This window comes from Pygocentrus nattereri, chromosome 28 (assembly GCF_015220715.1).
Source record: "Pygocentrus nattereri isolate fPygNat1 chromosome 28, fPygNat1.pri, whole genome shotgun sequence".
In the NCBI taxonomy this organism is placed as follows: Eukaryota; Metazoa; Chordata; class Actinopteri; order Characiformes; family Serrasalmidae; genus Pygocentrus; species Pygocentrus nattereri.
In genome coordinates this window covers 16,699,735-16,717,481 of record NC_051238.1, presented here as the reverse complement: position 1 = coordinate 16,717,481, position 17,747 = coordinate 16,699,735, and the positions used below count along the sequence as shown (strand labels likewise).

Below are 17,747 nucleotides of genomic sequence, written 5' to 3'. Positions count from 1 at the left end.
ACAGCTATACAACTGTGCTTAACAGTCTCATGTTATTCCAGCATCCATGAATAAAAATGACTCCTGCTGTCTACATATATTTATTATTTAGTGATATAAACTCACTGAACATGAGCAGGAAATGTATGGGAGGCAAATCCGACCAAAAAGGAAATGAAAATGAAAACAATAAAATGTAAATGAAAACCTCTTTTTGCCATTTCTTTTTCCAAACATCTGCGCAAATATCCTGCCAAAATTGAAAATGAAACGGCCAAATCTAAAATGAAAAAGCTAACAGACAAAAGAAAACACTAGCTTCACTTTGGCTTTGGCTTTTCTTCATGAAAAGCAGAATACGTGTCAAAACTAAAATCAAAATGCAAAGTTTACTTTCTTGTTTCTTTTTCATAGCGATCAGCTGCAAATCTGACAAAATTAAAATGAAAATGCAAAATGGATAAATCAACAGTGAAGTGACAGTTTGTGGTTCATTTTTCGGCGCTGATGCACTTTAACTGTCAGAATGAAAGGGCAAATGAAAACGAACATCAGCGCCCCCTGCTGGAGATTCACTTTTCATTTTCCAGTTTTCATTTTCTTTTTCTGACTGAATAACATGCAAATATATGTTAATTAGCATTAGGCGGGGCTATGGGGTACATTTTAGGACATCCTCAGCTGTCCGTGTCAGAATCGCCATCATTCCTCAAGATAAAAGACTTTCTGGAGAGTCTCCAGATCTGGTGAAACTGAACATCAGACCAAACGCCGTCAGACCAAATGGCCGCAGAGAAAAGGTATCAGACCAAACAGCCTCAGAGAAAAGGTATCAGACCAAACACAAGCCTGGTCGAGCATGGACTAATTTGTATAACTATGTAACCATGCAAAATAAATAGGTTTAATTAACAAAAGCACTATTTTACATCAATTCAGTCTTCAAAAACATTTCAAATCAGCTTCAGCCCTCAGCCACTTTTACAGTGTAATACTGTGCAAGCAGCAATTGGGCTACACATTTTAAACTCTGCGCCAGATCGTAATCCTCTGCTTTGAATTTGATTGAAATTTAAAGGTGTATTTTTTTAGAATCATACCAGTTATTATTAAATGCTCCCCGTGACACCTTGATATTTAGTTATCTGCTCCGTCCACGTTGGGAAATAGCTTTTATTCTTTCATCTCAGCTGTTTTTCTCTCCACACCATTCTCATTAACATTATTGGCATTCTGCTAAAATTCAATATGCTCCATAAATTAGTGAAGTTTTCGTTTCTGAAACGATCCGGCTCACAGTGTGCTATTTTTCCTCTAACCTTTTCAAATGTGCGCAACGAGACAATAAGCAGACTCAATAGTGCTGATGAGTTGTCTATAAGGGTGCGGAGACGTCTTTAGCCATTTCTCCACGGAAGATCTTTCAGTCGCAATAGGAACAGCATACTGATGAGGTGGCTTTCATGCATATGTGTCTGTGTCTGAGAAGGAACTAACATGGAGTGTATGCCACTTAGAGGAATAGTCTGGTAGGCTGATATACAACTGTTTCTTACTTCTGAGCTAAAATTTTTACATGCTTCTTACCAAGTGTGCTGTGTCTCACTCATCCTTGTGAAATATACAGCACATATAGACAAAAATGTTTTAATAGCTGTTCTTTCATCTTATTGGCTTGATATAAGTATTTACTGCATGAGAGAGTGCTGTGTAGTGAAAGTCTTAGTTTACTTGCTCCCTTTCCTTGTATTAGTTTAATTCCAAGCACATCTCATTGACCATGGAGATGTGTGCTCTTAACCCCTTCACTGGGAATTCTACTGATTTCTTCTGATGGTATTCATAGCCATCATGTAACAGCTTTCTGCAAGGTAGCTTTTAGAGGCATTAAACACTTTAGACTTTCGGTTCCTATTGCTACCACTGTGAACCGCTTTGATTTGGTATATTTCTATTGAATGGAGAATTTCACATCAAAACAGTCTGGTTTTGTTTACATCTTAAACATTTGTATAGACACTTAGAAACACCAGTGGAATTCTGTTTTGAGCTCATAAATAGTAGTTTCATATTAGACACTGAGTAATGTGTTGTAGTTTAATAGTATAAATGATTAACTCTACATATATTATATATTTGAAAACAGATGGTTCTGCTTCCAAGATCTGATTGCTTCAGTCAGGTTCAAGGCCCCTATACAGTGCCCAGTGTACACGTATATATATATTCTGCATTAAATGCGGCAGGTTTGTAAAACCATTGTGCTGTTCATTCTGTCTTAGCTCTGTAATGTTGCCTGGCATGCATAGCCTACTGTTAACCCCTTAAAATACCATTTGAAGTCATTGTGTTTGTGAGAAACAAGCATGTTCACATATATCCATGTTTTTCAGCCTACAGAGGATTAGTGCACAATACACTATGAAGGGCTGCCAGTCACATCAGAGGTCATTTACATATATCAGTCTTAAATAGACAGTAACAAAAATGCCCTGTTTAAAGGGATAAAGAGAGGCTATGATTATGACACAAATCTCCAGGGATAAAATGCAAGATAAATATAGGATGTGAGCCCTATGTGAGTACATTAAATTATTTATCAGACACTTGTGTATTTTATTGTATTGTATATCTCCTGCTTTTCATAAAAGCAATAAGTCTCTGTAGTCTCTGTGGAGCCTCTGAAGTCTCTGTTGAGCCCAACAATACCATTTACCATGGACAAATCACAGTAGTGCTTGACTTTTCGTGGCTTATTGGTTTAATAAGCCATTAGATTAATATCTGAATAATAAGAGTTTTATGGGTAAAGTTACAGTGAAGCATTTATATTTAATTAGCATATAGTGCTTGTATTCTGGAGAATGAGGTATCTTCTGATCATCCTACAGCTCTAATGCTGTATTTGTAGTTCGATGTGTTTTGTCAGCGCTGAGTTTCCCTGACCTGCAACCATGACCTTCAGAACTCACACAGTGTGACATTTCACAGCTGTGCTGGTAGCGTATAGCCAGAGGAATAACCTTTACTGTTCAGTCAGCCATTCAGCGCTCCTTCTCTTCTCCTAGCCCAACACAAAGAGCACTCATTTCACTCCGTCTTATACACACACAAATGTCATGCTGTCTATGATATGCTGTGAATCCTGTTGGCGTGAGCAACTTGCAGAAGGCTGACCAATGTTGCTTCTCTCTGTGTGTGTTAATATATGAAGCTTTCTATACATTGCCCATCAAAAGTCTGCCAACTTCTCCATAGTTATTTATTTTTTAAATTAAAAATAAACTTGATTTACTGTCTGCAGTACTTTCACATGTTAAAGTCTTTATTTTGAGGACAACAATATTACACGTGGTGCTGATATTGATATTACTGATATTAGTATTGATGAGTCAATAGCATGATATTTTTGAAACACGTTATAGTATGATATTTAAGTTTGCATTAATATATATGCCCATGCATCATGAGTCCTGCTACTCTGTTAAACTGATAAGTACTATAACAGTATATCAATATCACAGCATAGTGGTATAGACTATATATTACCCAGCAGTCATTGTATGTGTAAATATTTGAGACAGCATTTATGACAGTACTATCTTTGGAATAATGCCAAGCCCCACACCTCTTAGCACCTTACTGTGACTGCAGTGCTCATAAGCACTCAGCCTTTTAGCTGAGCTGGGGTAAAAGGTTAGATTTTGATTGCTCTAGTTTTCAGGACATGTATTATACCTAGTCCTGGACTGCAATGCTAATGGTGCTTCATCACCACAAACCCCATTTAGTCTAGTCTTAGGATTAATCTGGGCTTGGGAAACTGGCCCAATATATTCTTTCAGCAGATTCTATGATGAACATGATGCTGATTGTTGCACAGTATATCTAAAGTATTAATAAATAGCTTTGTTTTTTAATACATTTTTAATAGGTTAATTTTTAAAACAATATAAGTCACAATGAATCTTTGCTAGCTGGTTACTGATATTCTTACAAGTGGTGTATTCAAAGTTTTGCAAAAAATGGCATGTGCATATGCAAATTAAATCTATTTAAATGTGAATACATTTGCATATTTTTGAAAAACAAAAGTCTTTGGATGATGTTAGAATAAAAATATGTATTTTATTGTTAAGACAATGCAGTGAAAGGAGTTTACAGATCATATTGTTGAAATTTCTTTGTTTTATTCTGCGATGTAAACGCACTATGCACTGCTATTTTAAAATGTTTCAGGTCATATTGTAGGCCATGTTGTAGTGCAAAATCGAACATAGATTAAGCTGTGAGCAATATATTAGGAAGTCCTTCTGTAATACCCTTCAGAAGGTGTGGGTAGGACTGAAAATATAAAAATTCATTAATGCAGGTATCGTAGAAGCTGAGACTGTTGGTTCTGAATGTAGAGAATTTTGACTGGGCCACACAACTGCATTAATCAGTGAGATCTCAGAAAGCATGCAGCATTTGTGTGAATGTTATCATTAGGACAAAGAAGTTATGCATACTGGATATTATGTTGATTCTATTGGAAACTACCTTTACCAGCAATATATAACATGGTTTAGTTGTACAAAGTGTTATAAAGCTACACCTTGGAAAATATAGTTAGGTGAAAAAACATGCCAGAATACATATTTCTCTCTTGGGCTTTGACAGTTTTATGATTACAGTTTAAAAGATGATGTCATAGATGCTATTGATGAAACAATCTGAAACAAGGTAGATGGTGATTCTGCCTGTAGTTTCTTCCCTTAAGTCTCCTAAAGCTTTTCATTGACTACATGGACTACATTGAAAACTGGTGAATCTTAGGTCGCAGAAGTGTGTAAACCTGAAAGATGTACTGCTGAGTTCTGGCCATTAAGGTATTAATTGAAAAAAGGGAGCAAGTGAATTCCAGTTTTAAATGAAGGCAAGGTGTCTCCAGACTTTTGAAAGGCAGTGTATATATGTAACACTTTATCATGCTGTTTATGTGGTAAGGATTGTATTGTGTGTATATGTGTATATTTGTGTGTGTGTGTGTGTGTGTGTGTGTGTGTGTGTGTGTGTGTGTGTGTAAGACTCGGGGACAGAGGGCACTTCTTGAGCTGGCGTGCTGCCTTGCTTCTCTGCCTATTCAGCACCCAGCTCAGCCCAAAGTTCAGGCAGCATATTGACGCAGTGTTGCCTCTGGAGAGGGCCTTGTCTCGGCTGCACTTAGCCACTAGCTACATGTCACAGTGACACCAGATCAGTCACCTCCAGCACGCACAGCAAACGTTTACCAACCATTAGAGCTGAGCCAAGGAAACCCGCAGAAACTTGTGCAATGTGCAGACTAAGCAGACAATGAGAGTGAAAGTGGCTAGCGGGGAAAAGATGCATGGCACCCACTCAGCTGCCATTATAGGAAAAGCATCATTAATTATTAAAGCATGCTAATGTACACAATAGTTATGCTCTTATTCCCAGCAGTGCTGTCTCTATGGAGACAACATAAGAGTCTGTAAAGTATCACTCCAAAGAATCATCTCTTTCCTGACAGTCTTGTCTTGTTTATGCTTCATGCCTATCAATTTTGAAAGATATAAAGCAATGTGATATTAACATATAGTACTGTGCAAAAGTCATTTATATGACAATGGATATTAAATACAGATTATTCCTTTTTTAGGTGATGTTTCTGAGGAGATTAGATATATAATACACTTGTATGGGGGAAGGTTAATGCAAAATAAATGAAAAAAAAACAGGAGTTTTCAAAACTGGAGCTCAAAAATGATTAAAAGATACAGTGAAAATGTGACTCCTAACAAATGTACAAGGTCTGGTAGATGTTGAGTGCGCTCTACTATCCCTCACTTGACAGCACTCGTGTGTTTGTTGGATCTGGACACGAGGATCAAGAAAACAGACTACATGCAGTAAAGTTGAAGTTCCAGCAGTTTTATTAGCGGAGCTCCAAGAGTTTAGTCTGACATTCACAAAGTCTGCCAGAAAAACTCAACGTCCGGGTGTGCAGAAATACATTTTATAATCAAACCCCCTCCCATATGAGTGGGAGGACAACCAAGCCTGAGCCACAACAGTTTTGCTCTTAACATCACACCCAATGGAGTTGTTATCTTTCTAACTTGTCACCTCCATGTGTCTCTAACTAGCCTTTTCATGCCATGGTTTCGGTGTGGTTGTCACTCTCACTGTCCTCCAGTCTGGTTCCTGTACAGATGCTGAACATAATTTTTTAGAAAGTTTTAGAACGAAATGTTATAGAGCAAAAGGTTACATGAGGACCCTATGTGCAGCTGTGTACGTACATACTTGAGTGAAGCGGGCCTACTCTAATATGCTGGTCGCTATAAGCATATTCAGTATACTATTGCCTAGGAGTAAATAATGCTACATGAGAATAAATAATGCTACACGAGAGTAAATAATGCTAGACAATTTCGATATTTCCACATAGACCAGCAAAACTCTCACCATCATATAAACAGTACTTTTATCTTCAGGAGAGAGGAGAAAATCAAGCTCCATTCTTCTTTAAGACTAAAAAAAAATCTGAAAAGAAAAGAATGCTATGGGTCTGAAAGGATGTGTAGCAGCTAGGAAGACATAGTTAGAAACAAAATTGAGAAAAGAATGAATTTTTGCAAATTAAACAAAGAAGCTGCTGGTGTTCTCAAAACAATAAACTGACTGAATCCAGAACTCATTATCACTGAATGTGCTTTTGGCTTTCTTGGATCGTGAGAAGGAGAAAATGCAGCCAACTTCTAAGACTGAACTTTGGAGGTGTAAACAAATATCCCTGCTGTTTTGTTTTTTTTTTTTTTAAAATTGAAAGCAAGTCTCCTAAACAAGAAAAGACAAAAAAACAAAAGGAAGACAAAAAATCTGATATTATACTTTTTTGTTGAGGCTTTATTTTCTGTTATTTATGTATAAATTTTTTGCCTGATGCTAAAAGTAAATAACTTGTACACAATGGCTGTTGACTGGAAATTTGGAAAATGGTGGTTTCTGACTTGTTCACTTTACAGTATTGAACTTTTTTGAACACGTTTAGCATCTAGAGTACATGTTAATTTGTAATTTTTTCATTAATCATTCATCTGACACGTCTGAATGTATACAGTGTTGTTTTTCATACACTTTTAGAACATACTTTTTAAAATTTAATAAGCAAATACATTCCTATTTCCTTGCTGAGGTCAAGGTTAGATTTAGGGTTAGATGTACAGTTATTTATATATATTACATATGGGACATACGTATGACCCTACATCCTGACAGAGTTTAATAATAAACCTATGTGTCTGCATGTGTGTTTCCCCTGCAGTCCAGCACCTCATTTAACCGTGATGTGGTGAAAGCGGGGACTGGCCGGCGCTTTCTGGGGGGTCTGCTGGACGACACGTCCTACTGCTACACCCTGGAGGTGTCCTTCTATAGCTACCTCGCTGCAGGCAGCACCACTCCTGTCCCATACACAGAGGACAGCTGTATCCTTCCAGGCATGTGTCCTCCTCTCTCTCCTCTGTTTCTCTTTCTCCCTCTGCTCTCTCTCTCTCTCTCTCCCTCCTTCCCTCTCTCCTATTTCGTCCTCTTTGGGTGGTGCTTAGCATGCCTGGTGGCTAATGGAGAGATGGAGAGATGAGGGGAAACAAAGATGAAGGACAAAATCTCCTTTTTAACAGGTTTGACACAGTGGGAACTATGAGTGCTTTCATTACATTGTCATGACCATGGGAGATTTAGGTATTTTTATGTTCAGTGGTGCAGTATGGCTTAGGTGACTCTGTGATCGTTTGAGCAAATTCAGACTTGCCCGTTTTCCACCTTCACTTACATTTAGTTGATCAACCAAGACATGTTTTGTGTCCAAAGTTTGCATCTTTAGTTTGACAAATAGCAAATAAATAAATCAATAAAATGCCAATGGACACAGGTATAGTAAAATTGTGCTACTACTGTTTTCAGCTATGGGATTAATGTTTGTCCATTTGTATAGATCACAGTTTGTGGTAGAGTGTCAGAAATTGCACAAGCAAGTGTATCTTATACTTAACAACTCAAAACAGTTTGAGGCAAGTGTGTATGTTCATAGTGAACGTTGTAAATGCCACTGATCTTGACAGGCATGTCAGCACAATATGGTTTTCACACCTGCACTTGGTAGTGGGGGACAAAAGTGGGCAGGGCGCTCTGTACATTGAACAAGAGTCTTCAGTGGACAGCTGAAAGAGAGTTTCCTTTATTTAGCTGAAGATAAAGCATTGATGACTAAAGTATGACTCTGTAAAGATCAAATATTTTTATCTAGCCTATGGTCACATATAGCAAGTCAGTAGCTTCAATACCTTACACTGGCTAGCTGGAGGTATAGTTAGCTTGCAACTTTATTTCAAAGGTTACTTTAGCTTAAATGCTACTAACTACAAATTTTATTGCAAAATTTGCAAGCTAACCAGGGCTGTAACTAGGATTCAAATTTTAGGAGGTCGATTTTGATTTCTATATCAAACTGAAATCTACACCAAATCATGCAAATCAACCTCTCTCTCTCTTTAATTTCTCATCTAATCGCTAATACTGCCAACTACGAGGCCTGTAGCCTAAACTCAGCAGCTGCTGGAACTAGAACAAAGCATGCTGATTTAGCTAGCAACATTTAAAATGGTCCAAATAAAGAAAAAAAAACTTATGGAGTTTGCATTTTACAAGGATCTGTTTAATTACGTTCATAATGTAACGACAGGGACATGAACGTGGGGGGACAGGGAAATACGAAGCTAACAATATCCTAGGGATAGACAGAATTCGTAATCCACAAAACCAGTTCCAAGTCTAAACACGGAAAAAGCCGAAAACCGCCAGCAAAAGTACAAAAGGGTGAAACCAAAGGTGAAGTCGGTAGAAACGAGAGAAAGGGTAATAACATGTAATCATAGGATATAATCGCTCAGTATGTTCTTATGGTTGAGAAGCAATTCCTCACACTGAACCCTACTTTGGACTTTCTTAAATAGTGCCAAAGTAGGTCAACCTGTGCAGGTGCGTGTGCTCAATAATCAGGAGACTGCGAGCGCTGGTAGTGACGTGGGCGCTTGTCCCGAGTCATGTGATCTCCTGATGCCGTCTGGGAGATGGAGTCCGAGATAGAGTCCGAGTCCAACTGAGGCGTGACACATAAACTCTTACTGTTTTACCATTGTGATGTGTGTGTGTGTGTGTATATATATATATGTATATATATATATATATATATATATATATATATATATATATATATATATATATATATATATATATAATATGTAACATATATAACATATAACATATATATGATATATAGCATATATAGCCCATAGCATGTCTTCTGCAGACCTGAATGTCTCAAGACGTCAGAGTCACTCTGGTACTCTGGGCAGTGTAGCATCTTGTACAAATATGAACAACGCAGCCAGTTAAGTCTGTGGCCGAACCACAGCTTTTTTGAGGCCGACTGAGAACCAGTCACTGCTCACTGTGTAGTGTTGTTGTTTTCCATACTGAATGTCATAAAACCCTTCACAAACTTCAGAGGACCTCATTGTCCTAACGCTAGTTGCTGTCATTATGGGTGCTGATAACGTACTGAAGCAACTGTGGTTAGCAATGGTTGCAAAGCAATGATTGGAGGGTTCAGAAAATAAGGCGCAGGTTGGCAGATTTGGATATAACACTGACAACGTGCTCAGAAAACAAATCAAATTTCATTATCCTAAAAATGAGGCATACTAAATATTATGTCACCGTTTGAGTGTGTAGGCCTATGAGGGCTGTGTTTACATTTAATCTCATGAATGGAGAAAAGTGAAAGCAAAGCTTTTCTGAAACTACTGAGGTCCAGACCTCAGTGTCTTTATGGCTAGTAACGGCCACAAAGCTAACATTAGCTACACTGCTAGAAAAGTCAGTATAGAGTGTAGCAGGTCATCGGCAAAATCAACATATGTTGTGTTTTGGATGCTGGTATGATCACGCAGGACCATCCGTATTTCCACCCATAAGGTATAGTAGCTTCTGATTTGTGCATTGTATATAAATATTGAAGAGTCAATGACAACACAATGACAACAGGCTAGTTGGAGACATAGCTCAGTAATCTTAGCTTAGCTTAACTTTATTTCATAGGTAATCTTAGACAAATCATACTAACTGCAAACCCTCAATGCTATGTATTGTTATGGTCTTGGTCTTGGTTACTGAAAATAAAAATTGATTAGTGTTGTAGGGCACTACTCGACCTGAGTGCCTCACAAAAGTTGAAATTATCTCAATTTAAGATGCAGTTTTTTAAGTGTATAAAAGAGCAGCTGTGAGTTTTCTGCATTCAGTGTGAAAGCAGCTTTAAGCATATAGTTTGCATGATATTAACCTGCTGGCCGTGAGCTTCCGTTACTTGTTAGCTACATAAGCCTGGGAACTCCCATTCCCTAAAGAAGCAAGCTTCAGATGCCAAACATGTGTTGACGGATCAAGTACATTTACTTTAAGGTGAGAACTTGAGTCAATTTTGGCCCAACTTTAGGAAAGCTCCTATTTCATTTCACTGCACTTACGGCAGTCTTTTTTTAGAATTACTCAAGTCAAAAAATGAACACGGGTGTGCAGACAGGTCAGTATCTGTGTCCCTGCTGTATCCGTTAACTCCCGGTGTCTGCTGCAGACCAAAACTGATCTCTATCCGAGAGGCCTGTTCTAAATGTAGCGATCAAGTACTTCAAGCGCATTGAATTTTTGCCCTCTTGAGGATCATATGGGTGAAAAAAGACCCGATTTCCCAGAATCAACGTGAAAGGAAGCTTTGTAGACAAAAGCCGATGGCCGTGTGTCTGTCCTGCTGTCTGAAATGATCTCTCTGGTGTATGTGTGCTAGGCAACATAACACATGGCTCTGGAGCTTAATAATGAAGGCCGGGGTGATAATGTCACTCTATTGAAGTTTCTGTCCCAGCCCCTGCATTTATGCTGCACACTATCCATAGCGCCCGGCTCATCTGTTAGCAGCAGCGGCACTCTGGTTGATTTCTTAATTATTTGGGGGTCATTATTGGGCAAGGGGGCTTCACTAGCTTTGTCTGGGAGCAAGTCATGTGTGGTTAGCTAGGCAACTGGAGCATACTGACACTTTAAGACAGGTTTCTTTAATATGGGAACATAATGTGTTTGTGCTAGTGTGTGTGTTTATGTGTGTTTGTATATTTTCAATATAAAAATGTCCTTATTTGAAGGAAACCTGGGGCTAAACTACAGTGTCAGGACAAGAATATGACCCTGCTTTTGTAAAGTGTATTTACAAAAGCTACAAAGATGAATTTTTGGCCAAAACCATTTGGTTACTGAGGTTAAGTTGAGAGTAGATGTATATTTATATATTATATTTAATGGATCTATGTAAATGGTCCAAAATTACTTGGAATAAAATATAAACATACAGCACTTTGCAAAAGTCAGAGACCGCCCTTTATCATTTATGTCATTTTCATTCAAACCGGCCAATAATTACAAGCACATTTCAGATGTTCCTGAGGAGATTAGAAAAAGGATTATCCACAAAAAAGTTATTAAAAGATGAAAAATGTGACTTCTAACAAATGCAAGATCTGGTAGACCACCAAAACGGTCACCATCAGATAAACAGTACATCTTTGAGAGAGAGGAGAAAAACAAGCTCCATTCTTACTGAAAAAATCCACAGGTGTTTCTGTCCATCCTTCCATTGTGAGAAGACTCAACACCATGGGTCTGAAAAGATGTGTAGCTGTCAAGAAGTCGTTACTGAGAAAATGAAATAGACAAAAAATAAGAACATTTGCAAATTGGGCAAAGAAGCTGCTGAGCAGTGGACTGAGCATCCCTGAGCCCTGTCCTCATCATTATTTAATGTGTTCGATACTTCTTGGATTTTGAGGAGCAGAAAATGCAGCCAACTTCTTAGATGGAACTTTGGAGATGTGAAAAAAATATCCCAGCAGAAAAAACTAAAAACAAATGGATGCAACAAGATAAACTGATGCTATAATTAAGAAAAAGGGTGGATACGATAAATACTGAAAAATCTAATGTTATTTTCAGTGGCTGAGGCTTGAACTTCTTCTACAAAGTTTCCATTTTGGAGATATATAATACCTATGGCATGATATATGAAACGGACATGACCACCCATCCTGACATTGACACTCTGAAGAACAAGGGCTAATTTGAAAGATAGCAGGGTCATCCTGTCACATGTAGACCACGTGTAATGACTAGACACTGTTAAAATGTTCTTTTGTTCATGACCTTTCAATGCCCATAGAAATAGAACCCATTTATAAGATTAGACTATTTCCAGCAGCGGTGAACCGAACCTTTTGGGATATTGAGGCTGTTACGGAGTGTGCAGATCTATAGTGTAGTTGCATTGCAGGGTGAGAGATGTTATATAAAGAGAAGTGGAGTTCAGACTAAAAGGCTGCTTAGTGTAAAGCTGTGAACGATGTGTGTAGCCTAAGTGCCCTCTAGTGCCGGAATAAGGCTGCGTTGTACATGCATGTGTTTGTGTGTATGTCTCTTTGTCCCATTCCTTCTTACTCGCTCTCTCTTTCCAGATGTCTTTCGCCCTGTATCACTCTGTTACACACCTTGCTGCCAGCAGTCTCTCATTTTCCAGCCACTCTCATAGTTCTTTCTTTATTTATGTACTGTTCGGATCAGAAGGGGCAGTAAAGCCTCTGACTGACACTGTAACTTTCCCCCTTTCTCTCTCTGTTCCCTGTCGCCTGTCCACTGCTCCACTGAACTGTCAACTCCAAGGCCTAGTTGGCCAGCATTCAGTAATAAGAAACCCATCCATGTAGAATTACTCCACAGCACTGTAGATTATTTTCCCTTAGTGACGGAGAGAGGATGCCAGTGAAATATAAAAAAGAGGCAATTTACTGAGAGCTGGAAAGAGTCATAACTTACCTGTGAAGTCCTTCTCCTTGAAACTGATCCGGACTTTGTTTCCTGTTGAAAAAAGCTGTGGTGGCCTGAGGCATCTGTGTGAGAGGATGGCTTATGTGCTTTTTGTGATATATACATGCTCATAATGTCAGTAGAAAAGAAGCAGTTGACTTGTGTGCTAAGATGCTTGAGTCTCTTTGGTTGAGATCAGATTCAGATCAGTTTACCAGTTTGGAAAGTGTCTCAACTATGATAAACAAGTTTTATTGTAGCACTTAAGTAATTAGCAGCCATATCCAGAGTTGAACAGAACGGGACGGAAGAAGTACGGGGGATAAAAATATCAAAAGAAATGAACTTTAAAATATTTTGAGCACAGCAAAGACCCATGTGCTTTTTGTAGGGTTTAGTTTTTGTTTTTATTTTTTTTATTTATATATTGCTTTCCTTGCCAACTGTTGGCAATTTTGGACACTCAACCCACCATAGTTTTAAGAACAGCCAATGTAGTTATCGCCCAGTCTCATCCATTCTGTCAACCATTGTAATAATCTAATGCTAGAGATGAAAATGTAGCGAGAAACAAATGGTTTCCAGGCCTCAGATCAACTGACTGGTACACACTAAGCTCATTTGCATGAAGTTTGTCCAGCAAGAAGTGACAGCAGTGCATGTCTCTGCTGTCTATATTGTTGTCTCAAACCTGAATCTAGCATGTTAAGAAACATTCTGTTTCATATTATCATAATAATTTACATGGAAAAGAACAAACAAACAAAAAACACAGTATTTAGCATGATGTCACAATATGTGTCCCTTTTATGCTGCTAAAGGTTCAGCAGTCCCAACTCAACACATCTTCTCGCATCTCTGTGGGCAGAATACTTTGAAGAAGTAGTGCTGTTGGGTGTGTAAGACTGTGTGCAAAAAATATACAATGGTTTGTATGATGTTTGGTTGATCTGGTAAAATCACTGTTTTGCTGCCTGTACATCGTCAGGATGTGCACCTAATCCATTTTTCCCAATCTTTCACATTTAGTTCACATGAATGGTGAAAATAGCCATTTTTGTCTCTGCCTTAATAGATTAAATTCTCTATTTTGAACACATTTCCAATACTAGTATTTTGTTTCTTCCTATCCCTTGTCATTTCTTTGCTTACACTGGATTGGTTCTACTAATTTTAATGTACTTGAAGAGTATCTTGTGTGGCTGTAGCTGCAGCTGTATTTTCTTCGGTAATACAGATGTAGTACACAGTTTCAATATCCAGTATTAAATGACTGCTCTACAGCACTGCGTACTCACAAACATGAACACATACAGTGGAAGATGGGTTAGCTGCAGCATGTCATTAAATGACACATCTTTTTAAAAGTGATTACACTGTAGTGCAGGTGTAGAGTAAGGGGTACCTCCTGCTGAAGGTCAGACAGAAGCGGAACCAATGACACAGGGAACCCAGACAGTGTTGGGTTGGAGAGGTATGTGTGTGTGTCAGATGGGTTGTGGTTCAGGCCCAAGTAGACAGAGGGCAGTTGGCACGGCATGTAGTGCAAAGATTGGGGTCATCGAGGTCAGCAGAATCTGACATGTCGTTTTTTATGGGCCGGCGGGCAGGTCTATGGAGCGTGCAAATCATCAACAAAGACCTTTTACGAGCGGGACTCCACTTTGGAAAAACATGGGGGGTGGGGGGTGGTGTGGGGGGTAACAGTGACACCAATGTAATTACCTGCACCGGAATGAATTCACCTCTTCTAACCTCACCACGTAACCGCGCACACGCAATCATGCGCACATACAAACACGCATTCCATCAGTCAATGAAAACGGTGCATCCACCTGAATGGAAAATCTTACCTCAGCCTTTAATGGGGTATTTTATTACAGTTTACTACCAAAAGACGCTGGCAGATCTCTCTGGCTGAACTGGTTCAATTGCACACATTTCCCCCCATTTTCTCTCACTCTCCCAGTCCCGCAGTCCTGTCTCATTACAGGGAGGGAACATGCTGAGAATGTGGAGAAGCAGAACAGGAGGAAATATTTCACCACCTTTAATGATTTATCTCACCTGTAATTTCTCCCAAAACGGAGGAAATGTGCAGTGCGTGCTCACGTTGCTCCCCTTTATTCCGAATCAGATTTTTATGCTTGTCGAAGTGTCCCTCGTGTATCTTGGGCTGACTAATGCCCGTGGCGGATGTGCGGCTTCTCTAACCGCTGATACGGTACTTATGCCTCCTCCTGGACCTCCGACTTGACAGTAGAGAACAGAGACAGGACGATTGGAATGACCTTTTGGAGTGATGAGCCCTGATTAATGGAAGCTTTGGGGCAGCCACGGCCATAATTATAAAGATCAATTTAATGGCACATTCTTTCCTTGAGATCTGACTGTTGTTCCGAAAGCTCTCGACGTCTGGAATGGGCACAATTTACTGTCATATTCTACATGCCTCCCACCAAACAACAGCTTAATTGGTCACAGACAATACCTTGGAAGCTTCAAATCATCGTGTTTTCCAAGTGAGGCTGTCCTGAAACTTGTTTTGAAAAAGTGGGCGACAGACTGCAATGGCAGACCATCATTAGTGCTTGGGAGACAGGTGATCGCTGAGAGAATCTGGGAGCTTGTTCAAAACTCAGCTGGGCACTTTGATTGAGAGAGTTTCCTCACTGACTTTCTAATACCTTCTCTCGTCTTCGTGCAAAGTTAACTCCCCTCAAAACAACAACAACTGTCTATGTTTTGCTTTCAAGGTCATATCTGGTTACTTGTTAAGGTCCTAAGTTTTCATGTAATGTTTTTTTTCCAGAGGCAGATTGTTCAGAATTGATTCATGATCTGCCTGCAATTGCATTCATTATAAGCAGCTGTTGCAAGGTTGGACAAGCTTTACAGAATGTTCTAATTAGAAATTGTAGCCAACAACTCAGTTTTTGTAAAAATACATAAACTGTTCAAATTGGGTCACTGTATTGTTGTTACAGATATAGTCAATTATTGAGTTCTAGGGTTTGTTAGCTATATTGGCCTCATAGCTCCATTTCTAAAGTAAAGAAGAAAAGTGTGTTTTGCCACAGAAGAACCATGTTGGTTCCCTAAAGAATTAGAGTTGAACATCACATTTATGAGAGTGAAGAATCTTAATTCTTAGTATACACTTAATATAAAGTAAATCTAAAATAATATATAGGTTGTGTAGTGACAGGGCTTCTTTCTAGAACCTTAATGTTAAGTGGAGATTCTTTAAGCTTTCAAAAAGTTCTTCACACTCACACATCTCTATTACAAAAATGATTCTCCAAAGAGCCATCCACTAGAAGGTTCTTTACAGAAGCAACTATGGTTCTTTTGTGGCATTGTACATAGAACCCCCTCTGGCACCTTTTTGTAAAAAAGTGTATATCTATGTAGGTAGGAAAATATGTCAATTTTTGATATTCCAAGATATTCCTTTTATGTGTGGATAGGATTATGATTGGAGTTATGAATTAGGTTTACATTCTGGGTTTTGAGTTAAGCTCACATTACCTGGAATGTTTTCTAGGAAAGTCCATTTAGAGAATGGGCTGTGTTGCCCTTTATACTCTGACAAGTTAACAAGTTCTCTCCCTCCCCCTGTCAGAATGGAGGGAGCAGGCGCTCGGCACTGCGCCGGCCGAGCCATTTTCTGCTGTCCTTTAGGCTGCAGACGGCTACTGAGAGAGCTGTTATCCCTGGGCCTCAGCTATAAAAGTCCCGCTCAATCAAGCACCGGCCGGCCACGTCAGATGGCTGGCTGTGGAATCGCCTTGCTTGAGTGTTGCGCTGCTGTCCCGAGGATGGGCCGTACTTAGAAATTGATACAGGACGAGCACAATGTGGAAGCAGACAGATTGGTGGTTCCTGCTGGCTTCAACATCAATCACAGCTTTAGGAGCAGACAGCCTGGACGCTCCATGCGCTGACAGCTATCTGCAGGCTAAAGGATCAGTCTGACAACAGCACCTGACTGGCACGTACTAAAGATCGCCCAAGCCTGGCAAAACATGGCCTTTGAAAACAGGATGCAGAAACCTTGCCATTCCAAGTTTGACAACAAGTTAATATGGCCAGATCAGAAGGCCCATGCTCGCTCAATCATCTGATGTATAAATCATCTGATGTGTAAATCATCTCATCAGGCGTGACACATTTGATGCTCTTCATGCAATTGTGCACCGTCTGCATTTTCAAGATGAAATGCTCCATTTGTGGTTGGTACCATGTCAAAATCGTTTGGTACAAAGTGCATTGTCTGACAGGAGTTAACTTCTGGAACTTCTAATGGCCTTTTATGGTCCATAAAAGAACTGATGGGTTTCTCTCTCCTCTTCATTTCTCTTTCACTCTCTCTGCCTCTGGCTCTGCAGCCGATTGTGTGGAGGGGTCATCAGATACGGCAGTGTTCTGCTCTTTGAGAGCTTTATGGCATGAAATGGACATGATTGTGTAGGTACCACGTGCTGCAGCCTGTAGCCAACTGCGCTGCACTCTCAAAGCGGATGCTTCATGCCACAGCGCTCATCTCAGCCACTTATGCAACCTCTGCAGCCCCATGGCCATCTCCTCCCTATTAACACCACAAAAGGCCTCTCTCCCATGGCTAAAATAATAATAATGTGTGTGTGTGTGCCATTTTAGGAATTCACTACAATTCAGAAGTTTGGAATTACCATTGAAATGTCTGGAATCAGTGAAGTTTCGTTTCAGATAAAAGCATAAATGATACTGTAACTTAATAACTATAACAAAATTGAAGATATTTTGGGTGC

The 17,747-nt window shown here is 39.3% G+C and overlaps 1 protein-coding gene across 1 annotated transcript in view; it reads left to right on the top strand.

Annotated features, from left to right (window-relative positions):
- agbl4 (ATP/GTP binding protein-like 4) overlaps positions 1-17,747 on the top strand; it is a 495,015-nt gene that overhangs the window by 459,503 nt on the left and 17,765 nt on the right. The window contains exon 11 of the mRNA XM_017693529.2: positions 7,310-7,472. Within this exon, the coding sequence (XP_017549018.1) occupies positions 7,310-7,472 (163 nt within the window). The remainder of the gene's footprint in view (positions 1-7,309; positions 7,473-17,747) is intronic.